Raw genomic sequence first — 23,962 nt, 5'->3', positions numbered from 1 at the left:
CTGAACTTTGAGAATCCAGATGAAAGCACATGATAGCGATACTGTAAAATCAAAATGAAGAAGATACGGATCGAAAACTCTTCAACCACCCCACGGGTTTTAAACAGGGCTCATACTGATGTTTTCTCCTCGATCAAAGGGTCTTTTGGCGAGGGTCATGACAAACGCATTACCCCACATTTAATTTAGAGAAAATGAATGACAGCATGCTTGGCCTTGTGGTTGCCATGAGTGCACGTGAAGCCGCTTATCCTCACAGATGGCATGTGACAACACACACGGGCATATTTGAGAATATCAGCATGTGATGGAGACTGTGAAGCTGCAGTTGCACTCATGTGAGAATGTCTGTGTCGGTGTAAATCTACACTGAACTGCTCTGGGGCTCCACACTGCCAGCAGCTATGATATGTCTGAATTACTCTATTGTAACCCCATAAAGTTTGACTATCAATGTGCACAAATTATGTCATGTAGAGGGCTCTTGTATCAAACTATATATGAATCACCAAAAACCTGCAGACAGGGATCTTGAGCCTACTTTTACACTATATGCTGGGGTGAATTATTCAAACCATACCAATGATTAGGATTATTTGAGCAGATTAATTTATGTCACATGAGGACTGCTACAGTGGTTACCTTATTGGTTGGTTTACATCATCTGACTGGCCTTAAAGGACACATTACAACACATTACAACAAATCTATGATTGGTATTTTCCCCTGGTCACGTTATGTTGTTCATCACATTTTCCACTGGATGGTGCTAAAATCAGCACATCTGAATATACTGTAGTAATTCTCAGATTCACGCAACTTAAAATAGTCCAACTCCCCTTCTCAGGGATATTTAATGGCTATTTCGTTTTTCACTTAACACGTGACTGACCTTGTGATCTCCAAGAGCTGGATTTTTCTTTTTTCATCAAGCCTCCAGAAATAATACTTTAAAGTGTGGCAACCTTGAAGCATTCATTGCTTCTTCTTGTTGCCAAATGACTGAGAATCCAAACTGGGGACGGAGAGATGGCTACATAGCAGCAATTTCTGCAAGCAAGTTGGGCCTGGGTGGGTGCTGGTCTTTGAAGTATGCAATAATCTATAAGTATAGAAACTGTGGCCACTGCAACATTATTATTGGCGATATGAATGGAAACTGAATGAGTGAATGTAACTCTTAGTTTCTTCTTTAAGCTGCCTGAAAAATACATGGAAACAGTTTAATGTCACCCACACCTGGAACATCTAGTACAGTAGATGTGTTAAAGTACAGCGAGTTCCTCTCACATATTTGATGCTCCTGCCTGACAGAGACTGAGGTGTTATCACTGGAGCTACCTTATATTTCAGCATATACCATATAACTATTCCTGAAATTCACACTTTTGTCTGTTTTGACTGATAGACTCATTTTAAGTCCCCAAACAAACATATAGTAATGATAGGCTGAGGAACGAAATTTAGCTAGATGCCCAGCCCCCACGGGGGCCCTTCTCCCTTACTCTGGTTATTTAACTTTTCGCTCCACCCATGACATATTCGCGCTACATATTTACTTAGCCTGTTCCCACTATGAAAGTTATTTCCCGACCAGAGGAGAGACTGTGACATCTTCAAACCAACAGCCCAATCTGCTTTTCCAACAGTAGTCGGCGTGCTGAGCCAGGAGCTAACCAGCAGCCCTCTCTCTGTGAGACCTGGGACAGCGAGGCGAAGGGGAGAGCTCATTCCACAACACGGCAGTCATCCATGGCTCTGTGCAACGGAGACAGCAAGGTCAGTTGAGCGGGAGATACCCGGGGCTCCAGTATAAGGTAGCCCTGGTGACTTAGTACTAGGACCCAGGTTAGTGCTGTAGTCCTCCCCCCGGTTAATTTCGGCCTCTGTGTACCTCGGGGGGGGAAAGTTAAGAGAGCATGCAACGTTATCAACAGTGCTGCTGAGGAGGAGCAGTGTGTGCCTGTTGCAGTGTTACATTAACATGTTGCTCATAGCTGCTAACAAGCCGGACGTGATAACTAATTGATGTTAAACCGTGAAAAAAAGGTTTCACTAATTTTCCCAGTAAACGGGGTTGCCCTTCTCTTATGGTGGACCCCCCAACCCCCAAGATACTTCAGCTCCAAGCACCGCGTGGGTTTTAGCATAGCTCCGCTAACCTAGCAGCTACTCACAGCACTGCTAACAGGCTAACGCTCGTTACTACTGTTTATTCCAGCGGTGCGCTAGCTCGCTACACTGATAAACTGTTAGCTAGCCGTGGCCGGGCGCTCACAGTTCGTAGTGACAGCACCGCAGAGCAAGAATGTTGTTTTACGATAGCGTCCGTGTTCTTTAAGTAACCGGAAATTGTGCTTGTGCTGAACTAATTTACCTCAAGCGGTAGCTGTCACACTCTTCGTGCTAACGTTCGTTAACTGTCAGTTTGCTAACATCGTCACGAAGCTAGTGTGTGAGCCAACTTGTGGTTTACCTGTCTAACAATTGCAGCGGCTTACAGCTGCCTTATCAGCTGATATGGTGAAGTTTGCACTGGAACCATAGTGTTTTTTCTCTCTCGTGATTACTCTTCTTCAGCCCATGTTATTACCGGTTGTGCTTTAAAGGTTAAAATTGGAGGTGAGGGGGGTACCCAGCAAGTTGTTTTCAGAAACATTTACGGCGGAAGTTTCCCACTGACCACGTGGGATAATGTTTGTCTAATGTGTACCCACTTCGGCTGTTTATAAAGAAAAAATTACTGAATTTAATTCACTGTAGACTGGATGGCACACTTCCCACAGAGCATGCATGCGTTTAAATAAATAACATTTGCATATAGATGAGTGCTGAGGATCAGAGTTTGAACTGCTTCAAATACTGAGATCTCAGTCTTGATAATGTCTAACTTGTGAGATTCATGTGATGGGCTGAATGGTTGCAGCACATTTCACAAAATTGCTGTCCATCTCTGTTTCAGCTCACATGGCAACAATTATGTTAGGCTTTATTGAGTCACAGCGCTGGAGGAGAGTAAACTCAAGAAGGAATTGAGTTACCTTCTGCTGTTAGACCACTAGAAAGCTAGTCACCTCACATGCAAATCTTCACTAATCTTTCTAAATGCGTGTCCACAGCTGGAGATCAGCAGCGCAGAGCAGAATGGGTCATGTGAAGGGGCGGTGGCGATCCTCGATGCCGGGGCGCAGTACGGGAAGGTGATTGACCGAAGAGTCAGAGAGCTGTGCGTACGCTCTGAAATCCTCCCTTTAGAGACCCCGGCCTTTGCTATCAGAGAACAGGGCTTCAGGTGAGCACATAAACGCATCTCTACTTGAGATGTTTTATTTCATGCCTGTCATCATGTTTAATCACACTACTGTGTCAATGTAGAAGCTTTGAAGTGCTTTATAATGCAGTTTTACATGATTGTTTTCTTTGTGTTTCATGCCTCAGGGCAATAATTATTTCAGGAGGTCCAGCGTCTGTGTATGCGGAAGATGCCCCCTGGTTCGACCCTGCCATATTCACTATAGGAAAGCCCGTCCTTGGGATTTGCTATGGGATGCAGGTATGCACACAATAAAATAAACTGTGATTGTATTCTTAAGAAAACCAAGTCTACTTCCACAAGGCTCTTGTCAAGAAAACATTTTTTACACAGATTGCCTCTAAGTAGCAACACGTTACTGTCACTCTGCTTGAACCAGCTCCTTAGCTCTCCCACACCAGCTGGGACTTCACCACCTTCTTCAAGAGTACTTTTACACTGGTGGAAGAGAAGAGTAATACTTACTCTCTTTTCCCAGTGAGACAAAAAAGTAACAAGTACATTACTTTACATTGCAGGCAGTTTTACACTCCCTGTAGCATATCTGTTTCCATTACTTACCTCTGGTGTGTGTGTGTGTGTTGCAGATGATGAATAAAGTTTTTGGAGGAACTGTACACAAAAAGAGTGTAAGGGAGGATGGAGTCTTCAGCATTGGACTAGACAACACTTGCTCCCTTTTTAGGTATTGTAATTTCTTGTAACTTGGATATGTAGTGCTTTGTTATGTTCTACGTACAGACCACATACATAGTTGTTGTCATGCTGATGTAAAGGGGCTATTACACAAATAATGAAGAGTCTAAGGTAGGGTGTAGTCTTTATTTCCCTTATATAAACAAAGTGCTGAAAACAGTAACATGCATAGTAGATTTAATGAATCGTGTGTGTGTGTGTGTGTGTGTGTGTGTGTGTGTTAAACCTATCAGAGGTCTTCAGAAGGAAGAAGTAGTCTTGCTGACCCATGGAGACAGTGTGGATAAAGTGGCAGATGGCTTTAAAGTGGTGGCCCAATCAGGGAACATCATTGCTGGTGAGCAGGACACAAGAAATGCGTCAATCCTGTTGAATATAATTCACAAGTATATTATGGTAAACTACAAAAGCAGCTTTATTTGGACTTTATGTTAAGTAAGCCTGAGGCTGTATCATATATATTTACATCTCACATAGCCTTTGAAGATGATACTAATTTGTGTTCTGGGTAAAAGTGCTTTTCCCCGACATCTAAACTCTTGGTTTTTTCTTAAAGCTTACTAAATGAGCCCCTTAAAACATCTCTGTTTTCTCTTTAGGGATCGCTAACGAGCAGAAAAAGCTGTATGGGACGCAGTTTCATCCTGAGGTCGACCTGACGGAGCGAGGCATGGAGATGTTGCGTAACTTCGTGTTTGAGATTGCGGGCTGCACGAGTAACTTCACCGTTCAGAGCCGCCAACAGTCCTGCATCAGTGAGATCAGAGAAAAAGTAGACAAGTCGAAAGTGCTGGTGAGTGATGATTTGGGGGGGGGAGACCAAAACTACTGAATATTTACTGTGGGAGATGATTTAACTAAAAGGCTGAAGCTAAAAAGCTGACAGTGAAGTGTGGTAGTCGCTCAGGAGGCAATGACAGTAGCAATGGTGGGAAGTTAAGTAGAACCAATTAAACTCTCAAATTAAACCCTGTTGCATCTGAAAAGAAGGTAGCCCACTCCCAGAGTGGCTTCAAACTGGGTTTCATCTCAGGGGAGGGTGAAGGCGATAATTGAGTGTGGAAAATGGGCTTAAAGTACTGATATTATGCTGTACAGTGTGTGGGATAGTTGGTAATATCTGTGACAATACTCTCATTCTGCTGTAGCGTGTTCCTGCAGCGAGTACAGCATTTTGGATCATTTCCAGGAGCAGGTTTAATCTTCTCTTTCTTAGGCTTAATATTTACCGGGCTGCCAACAGATGAAACACCAGATGTGTGTATGACTAATAAAACAAGAAGCCTAAATAAATATAAGCCACACGTTTGCAGATAATTAGTGGGTACTCTGAGTTGTGAAAATTGGGGCCAGGTGGTGAAGAATCAGATTTAATCTTTGCTCAGCTTTATCTCTGAGACACTGTTTCTTTCTGATGATACTCGCAGGTGCTGCTGAGTGGTGGAGTAGACTCAACAGTCTGCACAGCCCTCCTGAACAAAGCTCTGAACCAGGACCAGGTGATAGCAGTTCACATCGACAACGGCTTCATGAGGAAGAGAGAAAGTCAGAGCGTGGAGGAGGCCCTGACCAAGCTGGGAATCAAACTCAAAGGTAGGGATCCAAATTCTGCAGTTCTTAAGCGTGTACATGAGGTATTTATTTGAAATTCAATTTTATCACACGTTATTTATTTTTTTTCTGAATTAATTGCACTCTTTTAATACGTTCAGGTTCTTATTTTGAATAGTTTTCACTTTATGGAGTTACCCTTTCCAAAATGTTGTGACTAAAGCGCATATTTGTTTATTAAAAAAAGGCCAGCAGTCTTCTGTACCTGCTGCTGGCTGAACGGCTCTGTTTTCACCAGATGCACAGATATTCATTACAGTGCACAGCGGTTACAAAGTTAAAAGATGGTTAAACTTTGACCTTCTTTGCTCACTGGAGTGACAAACCTTGGCTGCACAGCATAAGCCACTGCAAATAATAATTTTCAGACAACCATGGTGCCATCGTTGTGACCTGTCTGAAAACCGCTTACATCAGTAAACACAGGTGCATTCTGGGAAAACATTATCTGCCAAAGCCAGATCCCTTTCTCCTTGTTGCTTTATTATTTTGGTCACCCTCCTCCACCACACCAGTTTTATCCTATTCAGCTTTGTAGTTGAGTAAGAAAACCACAAGCTTACACCTGAGAGTGAAAGTAAAGTTGGGACTGAGTTTTTGTTTTGCTGTTAACCCTGTGGTTCGTCTTCCTTCAGTGGTAAATGCAGCGCACACCTTCTATAATGGAACAACAACTCTTCCCATCTCTGAGGAGGACAGGACGCCGCGGAAACGCATCAGTAAAACACTGAATATGACCACCAACCCTGAGGAGAAAAGGAAAATTATTGGAGACACATTTGTCAAAGTGAGGATAAGTTTGAGTACTTTATTGGAAAGTGTTATTTATTGATGGTGACATTTAAGTTCTTTTCTCTGCCACCGTACTGTTCTGACTGTATGAATTGTCCTACATCACAGGTGGCAAATGAAGTGATTGGAGAGATGAATCTGAAACCAGAAGAGGTTTTTCTGGCACAGGGTACCTTGAGGCCTGATCTTATTGAGAGCGCCTCTCACCTCGCCAGTGGTAAAGCAGAGGTCATCAAAACACACCACAACGACACTGAGCTCATCCGCAAACTCAGAGATGAGGTAAATCTAATTTCCCTAACCTTCTTAGCTAGCTACGTCAGTTTATAGCCATATTATTTGCAATGACGTAGATGCATGGTTCAAGGAGAGCTTTATTGGAGTTGAAATCATAATAAGAAGCACAAAACATTTACATCGCTTATGCTCCAGCTCACAACACTACTGACGCGTCTTTGTCTTATTAGCGTATTCATTGTCATGGATTATTTGCTGTTTGTTGTTATGTGCAGCCTCTTGTGAATGCACAGCTGTTTGACACCTAGCCGTAACGCTAGCCCGCTCACTGTGCATTGCTGATTCTTGTCTGTTGTAATCCTCCAGGGAAAAGTAATCGAACCGCTGAAAGATTTCCATAAAGATGAGGTGAGAGCACTGGGGAGAGAGCTTGGCCTGCCAGAAGAGATTGTGTCTCGGCATCCTTTCCCTGGCAAGTACATAAACTCACAGGCCTATAATGTGACTGTTCTGACTGAACTTTACAAAAGTGTAAATATAATTACTGAGTCACACTAGAAGCTTTGCAGCCTTCATTTGCTAAAAGTGTAAATATAATTACTGAGTCAGACACTCAAAGACTCACTTCCTTCATTTGCTCAAAGTGACGGTCATTCCACTTTTTCTCTAGGTCCTGGTTTGTCCATCAGAGTGATTTGTGCAGAGGAGCCTTACATCTGTAAGGATTTTGCTGAAACAAACAACATTCTCAAAATCATTACAGACTTCTCTGCAAGTGTCAAAAAGGTAAAGGAAATGCTGATGTACAGCGAAATCCCAGCAGTCTGATATCATTTGTCTGTATTATTATCATAATGCATCTTGTCACTGTTTTTACTTGTGAAGTTACAGATAACTGCAAGATGTCGCACACTAACTCAAATGTTGCGATGTGATAAGCTTGGATGGCAAACCTCCAAACATGCTTTGAGGAGATTGAACTAACACAGCAGATTGTATGCTCTATGTTTGCTCTGAAGCTTGCTGCTAATTTTACTGATAATCACTGGAAACACTCCTCAGCTAGTTTTATCACTTCAGTTGTTTTGGGCAATCGATAAAGTTTTATTTTCAGTTACAATTTTGGCTTCCAACAAATACATTTCCCCCCCAAATTCACTCCCAGCCATGTTGTGCTAGATACAGGTCAGTTCATACTCATGAATTTACACTTGTGGGTAAATAAAATCTCCTGACAGGGCTGATGGACATATTGTAAGCTCGTGAAGGAGGATATTGGTATGTCATTTGATGAAAGAGCAAGCAAAAATTTTGCAAAGTTTGAAATTGATAAAGTGTTGTTGAAAACTACTAGTCACATCGTCAGAGCTTCAGTGGTTTGTATATTGCCGGCTGCTGTCTTTCAGTTCCACACTTACAAGGTGCTTTTATTCCCGTCTCCTCTCCAGCCCCATGCCTTGCTGCAGAGAGTCAAGTCGTGCATATCAGATGAAGAGGAGGAGAAGCTCATGCAGATCACCAGCCTTCATTCACTCAATGCCTTCCTGCTGCCCATCAAAACTGTTGGTGTCCAGGTGAGACAGCTGATCAAATTACATACCGTTAAAGAAATAGGAAAAGACATTGGACAGAAACTGCTGGCATATGTTTTGGTCAGTAAGAAAATGTAAGTTTTATTGACAATTTGTGGATATTAATGTAAACATCTTTCCCATGTGATTTTGTAAAAATCTCATGTATTTATCTTTAGTCAAGATTAAGATAATGTGGAGAATCCAAGTGTTCTCAGGTCCAGTGAAAACTTGACAAAGTATATGTTGCCAGCTGTTTGTCTGTTTCTGCGTTATAACTGTAATTAAGTGGTCAGCCACAGGACCAAGACACCCAAACAAAGAGTGTCAGATTCTCCGTTTTAGAGTCTTTCTCCCTGTCGTCTGTGGAGGGTGTGTCCTGTAGTTACCGTTAAATATGCCAAAAATGTTGAATTAGTCACCACTACTTTCCTCACCCACAACGCTGCAGTCAGACAGTGTGTAGGTGTCTGTTAGTACTTCCTGTCTGAAGCCAGAGGTTTAAATTTGCCCTCAACCTCAAAATGGGACAGACTGTGGGCAAACACTGGCAGCTTTTAGCGGCTTTTCTAAAAGTGGAAGCTGACAGGTTATTTAGAAACTTTTAGTTTTGTCACACGAAAACAAATTTTAACAAAATGCCTTTCATACTTTATAACATGTATGACACGTTGATTTTTGGCTAGATGGTAAGAATAAGAACATTTCCTGTCTCAGGGTGATTGCCGGTCCTACAGTTATGTGTGCGGTGTCACAAGTAAAGAATCTCCACACTGGGAATCGCTCATGTTCCTGGCCAGACTCATCCCTCGCATGTGCCATAACATCAATAGGTAAGTCATAAAATCAGGTTTCATTCGTCCACCCTCAGTGGACAACCGGGCAAAACACTTAGATTCATTCACGCCTCTCTTCTTTTTTTCCAGAGTTGTGTATGTATTTGGGTCTCATATGAAGGAGCCGCCAACAGACATTACTCCAACTTTCCTGACCACGGGTGTTCTGAGCACGCTCAGACAGGCTGACTTTGTAGCTCATTCTATTCTTAGAGAGTCTGGTAAGTGCACGCTTTCAAATGTTTAAAACCTCATCTATTTTAGAATATTTAAGACTGAAGATGAAGATTTAAAAGGGGAAAATACCCCAAACAAACATTGTTATCGCAAAGAAGAAAACAAATCAAATCAAGACAAGTAGTAGAGATGGTAGATTTATTCATTTAAAACAGGAAGCACATTCTCCAGGAAGAGATTACTCCTGTCAGGCTAGAAATGTTTCATTAAGGATAAAACAGTGTTGCATTGATTTGCAGTGATGCTTTCTGCCATACCAGCATACCATGTGACCATCATCAGATCTGCTGTGTAGTTCTACTGTTAAAGTAAAAGTTAAACTAGGCATGTTTACATTTTAGTTAACTGATATAAGAATTAAGACCAATTTTCAGAAAAACCTGTAACTAAATGAAATGACATTGTGTGTTAATAAAATATACAGGAAATAACTTTAGTTTTAGTCTTTATAATTCAAATTATTATTCAAATTGGGGACGTTCATAGCAACTAAGAAAGTAATTGCTAGGGGGGATAAAAACAAAACAAAAAAAGAGTCTAGTCTAAGGGTGTGTTTTCAAAGCTGTAGTTGGTTTCCTGTGGACAGAAAGAGGTGATGAGTTTGTAAACTTGTATTTTTTTCCTGTGGTTTGGTTGTTTTCACACAGCGAAAAGTGCAAGTGGACTCCAAGCAAACCAAAATGTGTCACAGAGAGAATGTTGAGTTCCCTCATTGGCCAGATGTGTCTGGGGCGGGAGCAACAAAAGTAGAAACAGGAAGAAGATGCTGTGAGAGAACGGAGAATTTACGTTCATTTCACGGTCTCCTGTACAGACCTTTGCACGTTTATAGTTCCTTCCCACATTGAGAATACAGAACAGGTGTAACAGTTACAAGTTTTTAGTTCAAAGGTGTAACAGTTACAAGTTTTTAGTTCAAAGGTGTAACAGTTACAAGTTTTTAGTTCAAAGGTGTAACAGTTACAAGTTTTTAGTTCAAACATGTAACGCACCGCTGGTAGTTGGTTCAGATCTTGGTCGGATCATGTTCACGACACGAACAAACCACTCTGGAGTCTGTTTGGAACTGCACCAAGACCACCTCCTCCAAATGGTCTCAGTGTGATGTTTTTGGTCTGAACCAGAGTATGATTTAGCATTAAACCAATGCTAAATATATAAAAGCATCACATAATATTAAAATATGACAAATTACAATAAACTATCCAGCCATTTTCTTTCGCTTATCTGAAGTTGGGTCGTGGGGGCAGCAAGTAGGGAAGCCCAGACCTCCCTCTTGTCAGTTGCCTCCTCCATCTTATCTGGGGAAACGTCAAGTAGTTCTCAGGCCAGCCAGTTGAAATAATCTCTCCAGGGACCTCCTCAGAATAGGATATTCCCAGCTGGAACACCTTACACAGGAGGTGACCACCTCAATAGGCTCTTCTTGATGTGGAGGAGTAGTAGGAGTAGCACCTCTACTCTCAGCGTCTCCTGAATCACCAAACTCTTCACTGTGTCGCTCAGGGAGAGCCCATCCACCCTTCAGAGGAACCTTATTTCTGCTGCTTGTTGCTATGAAAGCATTCTTTGTCCTTAAAAAAACAAAAAAACAAAACAAAAACCTTAATGGTGTTATCAAAACGATCAAGCCTAGATCAGCAGATTTACGGAGTTTGTCAACAACAATGCTCTGTCTTTTCTGCCAAGTTTTTGTTTCCTTTGGCTATTTTATGCTTAACATCTGTTTCTCCCTTCAGGCTATTCTGGGAAGATCAGCCAGATGCCGATCATCCTCACCCCCCTGCACTTTGACCGTGACCCACTGCAAAAGCAGCCATCATGCCGGCGCTCCGTGGTGATTCGTACCTTCATCACCAGCGACTTCATGACAGGAATCCCTGCTATGCCAGGCAACCATATCCCAGAGGAGGTATACCATCGTTAAACCTTTACAGCTAATATTTTTCTGCATATCTTACCTTCATGGCTCCTAATTCTGGTTTTCAGGATTGGAAATGAGTGATCCAGGAATTATTTAAATTCTCTTTATTTGTGTGTTTTTAAGAGTTTTTTTTTTTTTTTTTTTTTTTTTTTTTGTCTTGTCTGATTCATCAGGTGGTGCTGAAGATGGTAAATGAGATCAAGAAGATCCCAGGTATCTCCAGAGTCATGTATGATCTGACCTCCAAACCACCTGGCACCACAGAGTGGGAATAAAATGCAAACATGACATCACAGTGTAGAGAACACACACACACACACACACACACACACACACACACACACACACACACACACACACACACACACACCCAGTGCACAAACACAATAGATATCAGTGAGGGCTGGTGAACTGCTCTCCTTTTCTGTCCTTCCACCTTTATCCCCTCCCAATCTCCCTCTGCTACCTCCCCCATCTCTTCCCTTATCTTTAACATTCCCACGGAAGGCAGACTGTACTGTGACAGGCGCACACACAAAGCCACTACTGCTCTGCTCTCCCCACCACTCTACCCCGGTCTTAATATTTTTGGCGATAGGCATTGATAAATCTTGGTTATTGATAATATATTGTCTGTTTTTGTTTTGTTTTTTAAAAACCTTCATGTACAACAGTGTATTTCCTCGCTACAGTGAAAAGGTAAATTGCTACTTCCAGGTGGCCAGAAGCTGTGAAAGTTCAGTGAGTGGACTTGGTGTTGTGCCTCAGGATGAATAAAACATGAAAGCAAGTAAACGGTAGTGTTATTAAAAGAAAACAGAAGGGGTGGGGGTTAAAAATCTATAGCCCTTTTTTTTTTTTTTTTTTTTTTTTTTTTTCTTCTTCTTCAGATGTTTTTGTTAAATTCTTGTAGGTGAGAATGTTCTCGGCCTGAGACGATCTGATTTGTTCATTTCACTTCCTACCAAAGGTGGTGTGAACAGAAGTACAGCTGAACAGATGAGCTATGTGACCAATCAACATTAAAAAAAAAAAGAAAAATTGTTTGTTTTGCTTTGACATAAGTAGTTTGCTGTAGTGATCTGTAATGTTGTGGGCTCTTGACGAAGCTAACATCGTTGACGAGCTGCTGCTGTCGCCCCTGTGGGCAGCAGTCGACCCAAGAATAGCTTCAGTATACGGACTAATGTGCAGCTGTGGAGGAGGCCAATATGACGGATAACTTTGTACGTGCCTGTTCTGTTGTTTTACTTTGGGGTTTGTTTGTTTTTGTTTTTTTTGGTGTGACCTGACCTGGACTCTGAGGATATAACAGTTTCTCCTCATGCTGCAATATGTATGCTTTTTATGAAGAAGAAAAAGGCAAGAGGTCTAATAACTTATAACTACGGTAGAGTTTATAGCCACATTTTGTCGGTTGCTGGTGTCACCTCATCATGATTTTTGTTGCTCTTGTTGTGCGAGGGCAAAAACTTTTGCACATTTCGTTGTCGATCGCCCGTTCAAGCCTGGGTGCTTTATCAACATAACAAATCACACATCCAGTGGAAACTTCATCCCCGTACATCGTGTCACCCTTGTCGTGTCAAAGGTCCTCGCCCTCTGTTGCCATCTTTGACTAAAGTTCAGTGTTTCAGAAAGGCATTACTGCTTTTGTTTATCTGCGTTCTGTGCTGTCAGAGCGTTCGGCGTATCATAGTCTCTAGTCTCCAGTCGTTTAGACCTCAGTGAATGCGGCGCTCAGGTTTAACTGAGTTTTTAAAGTGTGTGGTATCACGTCAGAAGTGTCACTCGGATGTGGTGGTGCTCATGCCTCCAGAATTTGTTTTTTTTGTTGTTTTTTTTTGTGCCTCTCATCCCTCTTATACCCTTAACCTTTAGTGGCAAAGTACTCCTCATGCAAAATGAAAGGGGGAGAAAAAAAACCCAAACTTGTCTTAACTGCAGTGTCCTTCCCTCTGTTCTGCCTTTTTATACATCTGTGTTTATGTTACGTGTCTCCAATTTAAAACGAGAAAAACAAAAAACAATAGCTAATAATGGACATATGACTTTGTAGTTCAATTTGATTGAAATATCCATGAGATTAAGTTATGCAATTCTACATCCGATTATTATTTTTCTGTTTGTGTGTTTTTAGTCAACAATGCTCATTCTCCTTAGTAACGTGCCTCAAACCAAGCCACTGCATGCAGTTTCAACTATGACATTTGTACAATGGAAAACTGAGCTTTAATAAAGATCTCAATGTTGAAACTTACCACTTCTATGAAAAGCGTCTTATTTGTAACAATTTCTGTTTTGCCTTTCAGATTTCTGTATTCATTTTTAATTTACACAATTACCTTTAGTGGGTACACACCCAAAAAAAGCACTGATACATTTCTAATAAAAATGCAGTAAAACACTAATTGTTAACCCACAGAGATATAAAAGTCAACAGAATACTGTAATAAACAAAATTCTAGTTAATATTTTAAAATTAAAGTGGAAGTCTGCAGTTTATATTAACCATCTTATTCCTAAAATCAGGCTTAATAAACATGACCTGCCAAAAGGCCCAGTTGGTCCACAAAGTGAAAATTGCTAAAAAAAAAAAAAAGAAGTGCAGTTTTAAAAAGTTTTTTTTCATAATAATCATCTAACTAAATAAATCTCAGGCAAAAGGATAATTTGCTGACAATTTCAAGGCCTTTGTATTTTCAGACATTACTCTGGCCTGCCAAACCAAAACAAGAATCCAAGCACCTGTTTGGATTCTTGCAGTTGCAAAGAATCCAAGCAAAAGCAGGTCTTTTATGACAGCAAAAGACCTGCTGTCGCTTATGACAGCAGGCAAAAACTCGAGTCATGTTTTTATAATGCACTTTTTACTCTTAAGGGCAACTTGAGATGCTCTTGATCTGTCTTGTAAATAGGTGGGTTATTTAATGTTAACATGCTCATTTACAACAAAAGAGCTGCAAAGTTATTGCTGGGCTGCATCAGGTTTGTGTTAACATGATCCCACAATCTTAAGAGTGAATATCCATGAAAATTCACCCCAAGGTCAAACCTTAGGACCAAATCACAGGACTTTGTGATCAATTGAGAACAGTGGACGCAGCATATCAGCTGCTCAGCACGGCGGTAGAGGAGTGATTTGGGCTTGTTTTGCAGCTACCTGAACCCCCCCCCCTCAGTCTTTTAATCAACTTTAAATCAAATCTACAAAAGAATATCTGAAAAAGAGAAGGTGACTGTAAAGCTCAGTGAACTGAAGCAACATTTTACAGAACAGTGGCCCAAAATTCCTCCACAATGCTGATGATATAGAAAACGATCAGTACAACTTCTTGCTACTGAGGGTTGATCTAAAAGCTGCTGAGTCATGGTGGGATGTACAAACTTTTCACAGGAGTACATACAGTCCTATAAAGGCGTTCATTTCACATGACTACCTTATCTTTCGTCACATCTAAGTTTCTTCAAAATGAACAAATGTGCTTTTGAAACCTACACAGCACATTTGAAACATTTAATGTAAATAGTTACACACAATTGATTTCTTGCCGATCTCATCAGCATCATTCTGAAACAAATCACAAAGACCTAATCACACACTCCTGCTCCCACGCACAGACCCCTGAGGCCAAGTTTCATCATTCAACTGTAAATGCAACACAACCAAATATACGAGCTTTTAGATTGCTGCTTTCCTCACTTTAATATTACTTAATGTACTAACACAGACACACATAAAAGCTTTAGACTGTAATGGGCTTCAGTGTAATTTAGTTTTATTATGCACCTATTGTGCGCAGTCAACCATCGTTCCCTAACACGCGTCCCTCTGCGTGCCAGGGGTTCAGGTGTTTGCTGCTCCCCTCTGACTGAGAAACATGAGCAGACAAGCAGACAGTCACCCATCAACACACCCAGACCCGTACGCAGGGGACAAGGGACGCTTTAGAAACAGTCGCAGCGTTGTAGTATTGCATAGAGACTGTACAAGTTATCACATGCAGCTGCCAATTAACTCCTGGCCGGTGGCGGTTTATCTGCAGCACAGACTAATGAACTGCTTGGTATTTTCATACAGAGAGCGCAGAGATAAACGAAATTAAATGATGGGATGTTTCCAGGAGTTTGAGGCAGATGTGTTGATGTGTTTGTTTTTTTGTGAATCTTTGGTGGACCCAAAGTCCAGATTTTTTTCTTTAAAAGAGATTTAAACCTGTTTGCAGCCTTTGGATTTGAAGCACGCCTACTTTATTATTATTGTTACATTATTAATGACAAATTGGCATAAAGCTTGTGTGTTTAATCAAAATTTAAAAGGCCTTGTCCGTGTTTCATATTGAGAAAATACTGCTCATTTCAACTCGGGGCCCTCCTCTTCTCTTTTGCTCTGCTGAATCTGTAAGGTTGCCTCGTGCAGCACTTTTCCCCAGAGAGCAGATAAGACACCTGTCGAACATTTCTGCTTCCATTTACTGTCTACAGCTACTAGAGCTCACAACCCCTGTCTGCGTCTACACAGCATGGACATCAAACTCTTTTTCCTTGGATTGTGTGCCCTTTTCTGCATCTTCAGACCTCTCTCGGCACAATCTACATGCAAGCTGAAGGCCAAGTTCAACCTGGGCGGCTATAAGGACGTAGAAAAGAAGACTGTCGTGGTTGGGGGAATGTTTCCTGTTCACAAGCGCGTTGCTTCCAACAAGGGCAACACTTCGAGTGTGCCTCTCTCCTCAGGCTGTGTGGGGTGAGTCGGGCATGTTTATGTCTTTTTTCATCATCGTTGCTATGCTGGGTTAGTCTTCTAGCTTAGGGCGCTGGTATTAAACAAACTAAAATTAAACTTGAAAACTTATTTAGGATCTTAAATGAATAAAGAAATTTTATTAAAGTATCCTAATTTTAGTACTTTCCTACCTGACAGTTTACTCCTGGGAGTCTTGGCTTCATAATTTTATAACAGAATCAAGACGGAGTAGTGTAACACCTCTGGGGCCAATTAATTACAGCAGGCCATATTATTATGGAGGCAGGCCTACAAAGTGTAGCACACAACAATAATCAACAAATTTATTAAGGGCTAGTTTAAATTATAATGTCACAAGACTAAAATGGTTTGCAATTAGTTGGTTTTCATGTATTGTCATTTTCTGCATACACTGAATACCTGTATTAACTGAAAGAAAGGTTCTTTCTTGCACTACTGTTTGTACTGGCTGATCTTTATTAATCTGCTGTTCCTTCGTCACTTATCATCCTGTAGGTTTAACTTTCGTACCTTCCGCTGGGCACAGACCATGTTGTTTGCCATCAAGGAAATTAATGCAAGGGACGACCTGCTTCCCAAAACTGACCTGGGTTACGTCATCTACGACTCATGCTTCACCATCTCCAAGGCTGTGGAGGGCACCCTGACCTACCTGACAGGCCAAGACGAAGCTGTACCCAACTACCGCTGCGGCGATGGAGCACCGCTGGCTGCTCTAGTGGGAGCCGGGGGCTCGGATCTGTCCATCGCGACTGCCAGGATCCTGGGACTTTATCATTTTCCGCAGGTAAGCCTGACACTCGTGTCAAAAAATTTGATAAAGTTAAGGAAAATGAACAAAGATAAAGAGTTCAGGCAAAAAGCAACAGTGTGTTCGTACTCTTGTCTTTAGGTCAGTTATTGTTCGACATGCTCTGCTCTGAAAAGTAAGTTCCAGTTCCCCACCTTCTTAAGGACCATTCCCAATGACGAGCACCAGTCTACGGCTATGGCCAAGATGGTGCTACACTTTGGTTGGACTTGGGTGGGCAGCATAGCTGCTGATGATGATTACGGCAAGTACGGCATCAAAGACTTCAAGGACCAGGTTGAGCAAGCTGGCGTCTGCATCTCCTTCTCTGAGACCTTGCCCAAGGTAGACAGATTTCAGTCAGTTTTGCCAGTCAATCTTTATTTCCCTAAACCAACTGTTAGTTCACACAGGGGTTTCATTTCTGCTAAAAAAATTTGTACTCTGATCTTTGGACTTTAGGTGCATTCCCCAGAGGCCATCCAGCGCATTGTTCAAACTGTAATTGACTCCACAGCCAAAATCATTGTGGTCTTTTCATCTGACGTGGACCTCAGTCCTCTCATCAGTGAGCTGCTCCGCAACAATGTGACCAACCGTACCTGGATCGCCAGCGAGGCCTGGATTACCTCCGCTCTCATCAGCCGGCCACCTGGGGTGAGCAAACAGCTGACTGATGACCAAAAGAAATCCAGAAAGTTTAAACCAGTCTGGACCAAATTTTAATGTTTGAGCTTAGCTTGATTATTTGAATGCTTCTATCCAGGTGAGCTCAATCCTTGCCGGCACCCTGGGTTTTGGGGTGAAGAGGGCTGACATCCCCGGTCTTCAGCATCATCTACTGAATCTGGACCCCTATGCAGACTTGCTCACTGAGGAATTCTGGGAGACGGTGTGTTTGTTAACCTTAGGAACTTGCAAACATCTACATGGTAGAATCAGTATTGCAATGATAATTAAACTGTGAATGATGAACCTTCAGTGAAAACACTGACAATTAAACAGATCCCCCACAAAATAACAATTTTGTGATTTTACTTTTGCCTTGCAGCTGTTTAACTGCACGTTGGACTACAGCAAAGCTATGAGAATGGCAAAACAGAGGGCCACGTACGTGAACGGCACACTGTCCAGGACAGTGACAGGATTGCCTGATGGGCTGTGTACCGGGCAGGAGTCTGTGGCACAACTCAACAACACGTACTCTGACATCTCTCAGTTACGAATCACTTACAGGTCAGCTCACAATGCCACCGCTCAAAAAACAAACAACCAAAAACAGCAACTGATATATAACCATAACCCAGACAATTAAATGTGCTACTGTTGCAGCATACACTGAGAAAACTTTGTTGCTGTTGTCGCACAGTGCTCCTGAAAGCAATTTATAGTTATCTATTTTAGTTCTGTGTGTAAAGCCTCAGTAGCAGTGAGCCCTGTGTGAATCATTCACTCAGTGCAGTGTGTGCAGCTTTCCTGTGAACTGTTTCTACCACAGAAAATAGCTCCAAAGTAAGCAAGGTACTAATTCTGAAAAGGCACATTTGTCCTTTTGTTGTCTCGTTGTAGCAGGGTGGTAATGTTTATAATAATAAAGAAACTGTTTCACGCAGCGTGTACAAAGCTGTGTATGCTGTAGCCAACGCCCTGCACAACCTGGAGCACTGTGAACCCGGAAAAGGGCCGTTTGTCGGGAAAACATGTGCTGACATCAACAACTTTGAGCCGTGGCAGGTAAACGTGTGCAATAATGAGGTCACGTGTGTGCGTATTGTACTTTTGCTACTTAAACCTCAATTTTTCTCCTCCTTAGCTGATGTATTACGTGAAGAATGTGCGTTTCAAAATGCCAAACACAGGGGAGGAGATCTTCTTTAACGACGGAGATGTGGACGGCTTCTATGACATCATCAACTGGCAGGTCAATAATAATGGGGAGATATCTTATGTCACTGTGGGGAACTACAATGGCTCTGCAGCTCCAGAGAACAGGATGACCATAACGAACGACTCCATCGTGTGGAACAATGACATGTTGGAGGTCAGCGGTATATCGATAAAGAAGAAGTTAGCATATGCTCCTTTTAGATTATGATTCGGTAGCTCATGTATTTCTGTTGCTATGTGTGAAAGCCTCCTCGGTCAGTGTGCAGTGAGAACTGTCAGCCGGGCACCAGGAAGGGGATTCGACAGGGAGAGCCGGTCTGCTGCTTTGACTGCATTCCCTGTGCTGACGGAGAGATCAGCAACACAACTGGTCAGTAAACAACAGGACCACATTTCTTAAATGGTACATGGGCTCTTTCTTCTACTCTACTTGAGTACTCAAAGCACTTTGTACAACTTGCCTCATTCACACATTCATGCTTTAAGTGCTTCCTATCTAACATTCACATTTAGAAATACACAGAATTACACTGCGTGTTACAGTCACTGTTGATAATTTAAAACTCAAGAATTTTGAAATAGACCCAACACCATTAGCACATGTAGATTATGGTAAACATGGTCCTGATGCCCTCGTATTACACTTGGCCTCCCTTTATCACAGATGCTCGTGAATGCATCCTTTGCACTGGCGATTTCTGGTCCAATGCGGCTCATGACGCCTGTGTACCAAAACTCATTGAGTTCCTGGCCTTTGGAGAACCACTGGGAATTACTCTTATTGCCATTTCTGCCTTTGGAGCTTTAGTCACCATCGCTGTCGGGGTGAGAAAAGCCAAACACAAAATTATACCTGAGAGAAGCTCCGATGTGGAGAGGAAACAAGCAAAAAAAAAAAAGTTAAACTTCTTATTTTTTTCTCCCAGGTATTGTTTATTATGCACATTGGCACCCCTCTGGTGAAAGCCAACGATACACTGTTGAGTTTTTCACTGCTCTTCTCTCTGGTGGTGACCTTCCTCTGCTCCATCGTCTTCCTTGGAGAGCCACAACACTGGAGCTGCATGACCAGTCAAGTAGCCTTGGCTCTAGGATTCGCCCTCTGCCTTTCCTCCATAATTGGTTGGTGACCAATTGAAATCATTTTTTCCATTTTTTTTATAGCTTACTTAACCTTTTTATGTGCCTTGATCCAGACAAAATAAAATCACTGAGATTTTCTCTATAAGGGGCAAAAAGGCAATCTGTGTGTTCACAGTAAACTTTTTTCTTTCAGGTAAGGCAGCAGTATTGATGCTGAGAGCCCAGGTGCTGAAAGCTGCCCGAGCCCGAGCAAGAGCTGCTGCCAAAGCTGCAAAAGCTGCTGCAAGAGCAGCTGCCGAAGCAGCGGCGAATGATGGCAGTCCTGATGTCATCGTAACCAACACTCTCCACAATGACACCAGTGCCCCTCCTATCCCTGAGGTCGACCGTCTCACCCGTGCTCACCAGAGGGCAATAGCTGCTGTAGCTACATTAATACAGGTAAACATAAATAATTCATCAGTGGGGGTAAACCTTAATCAGCTGTAAAATACGACATCTGTCCCTGACCTCTAAATGTTTGTAACATAAAACCATGTGGAAATATAGCGGACATTAACATCCTTCTTCCCAGGCTATAGCGTGCACAGTGTGGCTCATTGTCCTACCTCCACAACCCGTCAAGAACACCTCTGGTCAGAATATAAAGATCATTCTTGAGTGCGATCAAGGCTCAGTGGTTTTCATCTGTTGCATCTTTGCTTATGACATCCTGCTGGCTCTGCTGGCCTTTATCTTTGCCTTCATAGCTCGCAAACTGGAGGACTATGTCAGGTAGGTCACACAAGGAAAGTTAAGCATTAGCAATGCACACCCTAATTTTTCTTGTGGGGGAAATATTTCATAACACACAATGTCATTTATATATTCATCACATTAATTGTGTTCTCTTTTTAAACACTTTCACAGTGAGGCAAAATGTCTTACCTTCAGCATGCTGGTCTTCTTCATCGTGTGGATCTCTTTTGTCCCGGCTTACCTCAGCACCCGTGGCAAGTTCATGGTTGCCGTTCAGATTTTTGCCATCCTGGCTTCCAGCTTTGGCCTGCTAACCTGCATCTTCTTGCCTAAGTGCTACATCCTTTTGATCAAACCTGATCACAATAAGGAGGAGCTGATGAAGCCCCGACCCAAACCTAAAGATGGAACCTCAACTGGGACGTCAGCGTCTCTCGCTACGACTGCAACTGAGGCTACAATTGCAACCACTGCTATCGATGACTAGTGGCGAAGTAATAACTAAAGTTAGCCACAAATGTAAAAATAATGTAGACAGAAGTTGTGCCACTGACTCAATGAACAGCTGTTGCTGCTAATTAGGCTTTCTAGTCATGTTGATCACATCATCATGCTTGTTCTATAATTAATGGGCAAAATATTTTATTCTGAAAAAGATATATATATTTCTTTTGGATCCACAAGTATTCATGCAAAATTATGTACGTGTCTAAATACCTAAATAGACTGAATGTGTGTACCTTCACATGCATTTCAATAAGTGATAGATAGACCAAAAACAGCTATTTTGTAGATATAATAACAAGTTCAGGCTGTTACTGTAAAACCTCTTTGAATACCATTTTCAAACACTTTGCAATTTTTAAAAAGGAAATGCATACAAATAGCTTCGTGTAAAAAAACACAGAAATGCATGTATAGTGCACCTCTGCTGGATAATTTTATTACTCAATAATATAATAAATGTTATTATCATTACAATTATCATTATGTCATTATCATTATCATTTTTCTCCTTAAAGAGAAACATTATTATTATTTTTGTAGATTTTTTTTTTTATATATTATGCTAGATAACTTTAATAAAAAGTGGATCAGATGCCTTGGAGTTGGCCTCCTGTGTTGTCTTCCGCAGTACAAATGAGTTTGTGATGAATGTTACTGGCGCACTATCAGCCTTGCATAGTGCCAAGTACCTCAGTATCCATGTGTGGGGCACTGAGTCATACACTTTGTTGAAGTCAATCCAAGCAGTGCTTAGGTTGGTCTGCCTGGTCTTAGAGCCCTGGTGTACTGCTCTATCAACCAGGAGCTGGTGCAATAACCCTCTCACGTTATTTCTAATGCCTTTCTGAGTTGTGCTCATTGTAGCTCTCTTCACGACAGCACAGACACAGGTTGGTTCTTTGAAACGGGCGTTTATTACTTGGGCTTTCTCGCCTCAGCTTCACCATCGCCAATACGCCGTGAGAACTGGTCACGAGTGAACATTACAAACCAATTAGCAACTTTACAGTACACATATCAAGTCCAAACACAAATAAAAACATTTCTCAAATGACAAATACCTCGTTGACTGCTTGTCCTGAAAAGAGGTCCTTAAGTCCTTGTGTTGCTTTTACTTTTAATAAACTTTTAGCTCAACACGCTTCATGAAAGACATCTGCTCTCGCAGTCCATGAAAAGTCTCTTGTACTCTCGTTAAGGATATTCTCACGAGACACTAGCTCTTACACTTTACACATGCAAATTTCAAATAAAGACATCAGTGTTGTGGAGAGGCAGGTAAATGCCTGGTAGTTTGATGCCATTGTGCCCTTGTGGGGCTCCTTCATGATTAGGATTGTTTTGCCATTCAGTGTCATGGTCCTCCAGTGCTGGCTCACCCTATTCTCTCTCTATCCCTCCACTCTTCATCTTCTATCTCTGTGTATAGCTGTGCGTGTGTGTGTCCAGCACACCTGTGCTGATAAACTCACCTGTTGAAAATCCTGTGATCACCTGGTCACTACTTAGGAGTCTTGTTGGCTACTCTTGCCTCAGTCTGTGCTGTGCTTTTTTTAGATTTCCACCTTACCTGTTCTGTTCCCCTCTGTGCAGGACTCGGGGATCCTTCCCAAGTGAGATAGAGTTTTTCCTGTGAAGACATATTCTGTTAATTTACCTGAACTGGAGCCCTGAAACCCTCTGACTGCTTATCCATCTTCATCCATTGTCATTCACAGTAAATAAATGCACTGAACTTAACCTCCTGAGCTCCATTATGAGTCCACCAGTTTATATCTGTTATGACAGTCTAGATAAGTACCTGCTGTTAGCAGCCCTGTTATTTTTGCTGCCAGGCAATCATGGAGTCCTGTTCTTCCTTCAGCCAGTCTGTTCACTGAAGTGCAGAAGGCTGTTATTAGAGACAGGTCCTATATGAAAAAGAGGTACAACAAAAAGGCTATAACTGAGGCTCTAGAAACTGCCAAACAAAGCCTCACGGCTCTGACCACTAGGCTGAAGAGATATACCAGAGAAGCCAAGAGAATGAATGGCCTGTTCTCCAAAGATTCATCCAGAGTGTTTGCTTAGCTACAAGGGAATAATAGCACAAGGACAGACCCATACACACACATCTGTGAGAGTGAGGTATTACACAACACCAAGGCCAAGTGGCTGGTAGATACAGCAACCTCACAGAGCGAGAGCCAGCCAACATCTCAAAGGCAGACAGACGTCAAATAACAAGTCTTCAGGATGAAGAGCTGGACAGCACCAGAGCCTGCCACGATCCATTAGTAAAGACAACACTGTAGGCCAAATCCAAGGGAGTAGCATAAGTTACCATCAAATGCAGAATATACGAAAGTGATGCACTGTCCCCGCTGTTCTTCAGGAAAAGTTCTCCAGGCTTCTTAAAGGACATTCAAAGCTTTTCTTTGGGTGTTGGGTGCCTTTTGTTTCGTAGATGATCCCACACTCCATTGATAATATTGAGATCTGGGATTTGGGGATGTCGATCCAAGTTTGATAGTGTTAAATTTTTTTAATTGTGTGTTTTTTGATATATGTATGCTTTGCTGCATCGGACATGTGTTGGTGTCATGCCGAAAAATTAAGCTTTTGCCAGTCAGATGCTTTCCAGATGGTTTTGCATGGTGGATCAAAATTTAATGGTATTTTTCTGTGTAATTTCATGAGCTTTGCCAAGGTCTCCAACACCACTGGGTAAAATGCAGCTGCCCTTCCACTGAGACCATTTCTGATCAGGTTTCAGTGAACAGATCAACAGAAGATCTATCTGTATCAGGTCTTTTTTTGGATTTTCCTCCATTCTTTTAAGGACAAGAGTTTCGCACACTGTTTAACTGCACTTCTTCTTTTGTCCTCCACTTAGGACACACCACACCTTTAAAATGTAAATGGGGGGGGGGGGGGGGGGGGGGTATTATACCAATGATGCTAATATGATATACTCCACAGTAGAATTCATT

General features: G+C 41.9%; 2 protein-coding genes across 3 annotated transcripts; both read left to right on the top strand.

The window, feature by feature from the left end:
- Positions 1-1,476: 1,476 nt before the first annotated feature.
- gmps (guanosine monophosphate synthase) lies at positions 1,477-13,477 on the top strand. Of its 2 annotated transcripts, none has more exons than XM_085429639.1 (16): positions 1,477-1,779; positions 3,120-3,292; positions 3,439-3,553; positions 3,901-3,998; positions 4,243-4,346; positions 4,609-4,802; positions 5,437-5,602; positions 6,256-6,407; positions 6,521-6,694; positions 7,016-7,121; positions 7,320-7,435; positions 8,098-8,223; positions 8,938-9,053; positions 9,147-9,277; positions 11,033-11,205; positions 11,391-13,477. In XM_085429639.1, the coding sequence occupies exons 1-16, from the start codon at positions 1,753-1,755 to the stop codon at positions 11,490-11,492; spliced, it is 2,073 nt and encodes a 690-aa protein (XP_085285765.1). In that variant the 5' UTR covers positions 1,477-1,752; the 3' UTR covers positions 11,493-13,477. The 2 variants fall into 2 exon arrangements, with proteins under 2 accessions (XP_085285765.1, XP_085285766.1); XM_085429640.1 differs by lacking the exon at positions 1,477-1,779 and adding an exon at positions 2,212-2,523.
- A 2,257-nt stretch (positions 13,478-15,734) lies between these two features.
- On the top strand, positions 15,735-21,246 carry vmn2r1 (vomeronasal 2, receptor 1). Its single transcript, XM_085429637.1, has 14 exons — positions 15,735-15,964; positions 16,481-16,772; positions 16,878-17,120; positions 17,238-17,432; positions 17,542-17,667; positions 17,827-18,011; positions 18,389-18,509; positions 18,589-18,816; positions 18,909-19,032; positions 19,327-19,487; positions 19,589-19,784; positions 19,939-20,186; positions 20,320-20,519; positions 20,655-21,246. The coding sequence occupies exons 1-14, from the start codon at positions 15,741-15,743 to the stop codon at positions 20,968-20,970; spliced, it is 2,859 nt and encodes a 952-aa protein (XP_085285763.1). The 5' UTR covers positions 15,735-15,740; the 3' UTR covers positions 20,971-21,246.
- Positions 21,247-23,962: the final 2,716 nt, after the last annotated feature.

The sequence above is a fragment of the Copadichromis virginalis genome, linkage group LG14 (assembly GCF_057382275.1).
Source record: "Copadichromis virginalis isolate Kocher_CV1m ecotype Utaka linkage group LG14, C_Virginalis_male_GT1.1, whole genome shotgun sequence".
Lineage (NCBI taxonomy): Eukaryota > Metazoa > Chordata > Actinopteri > Cichliformes > Cichlidae > Copadichromis > Copadichromis virginalis.
The sequence above is the reverse complement of the archived record's forward strand: the minus strand, read 5'-3'. Positions and strand labels throughout refer to the sequence as shown.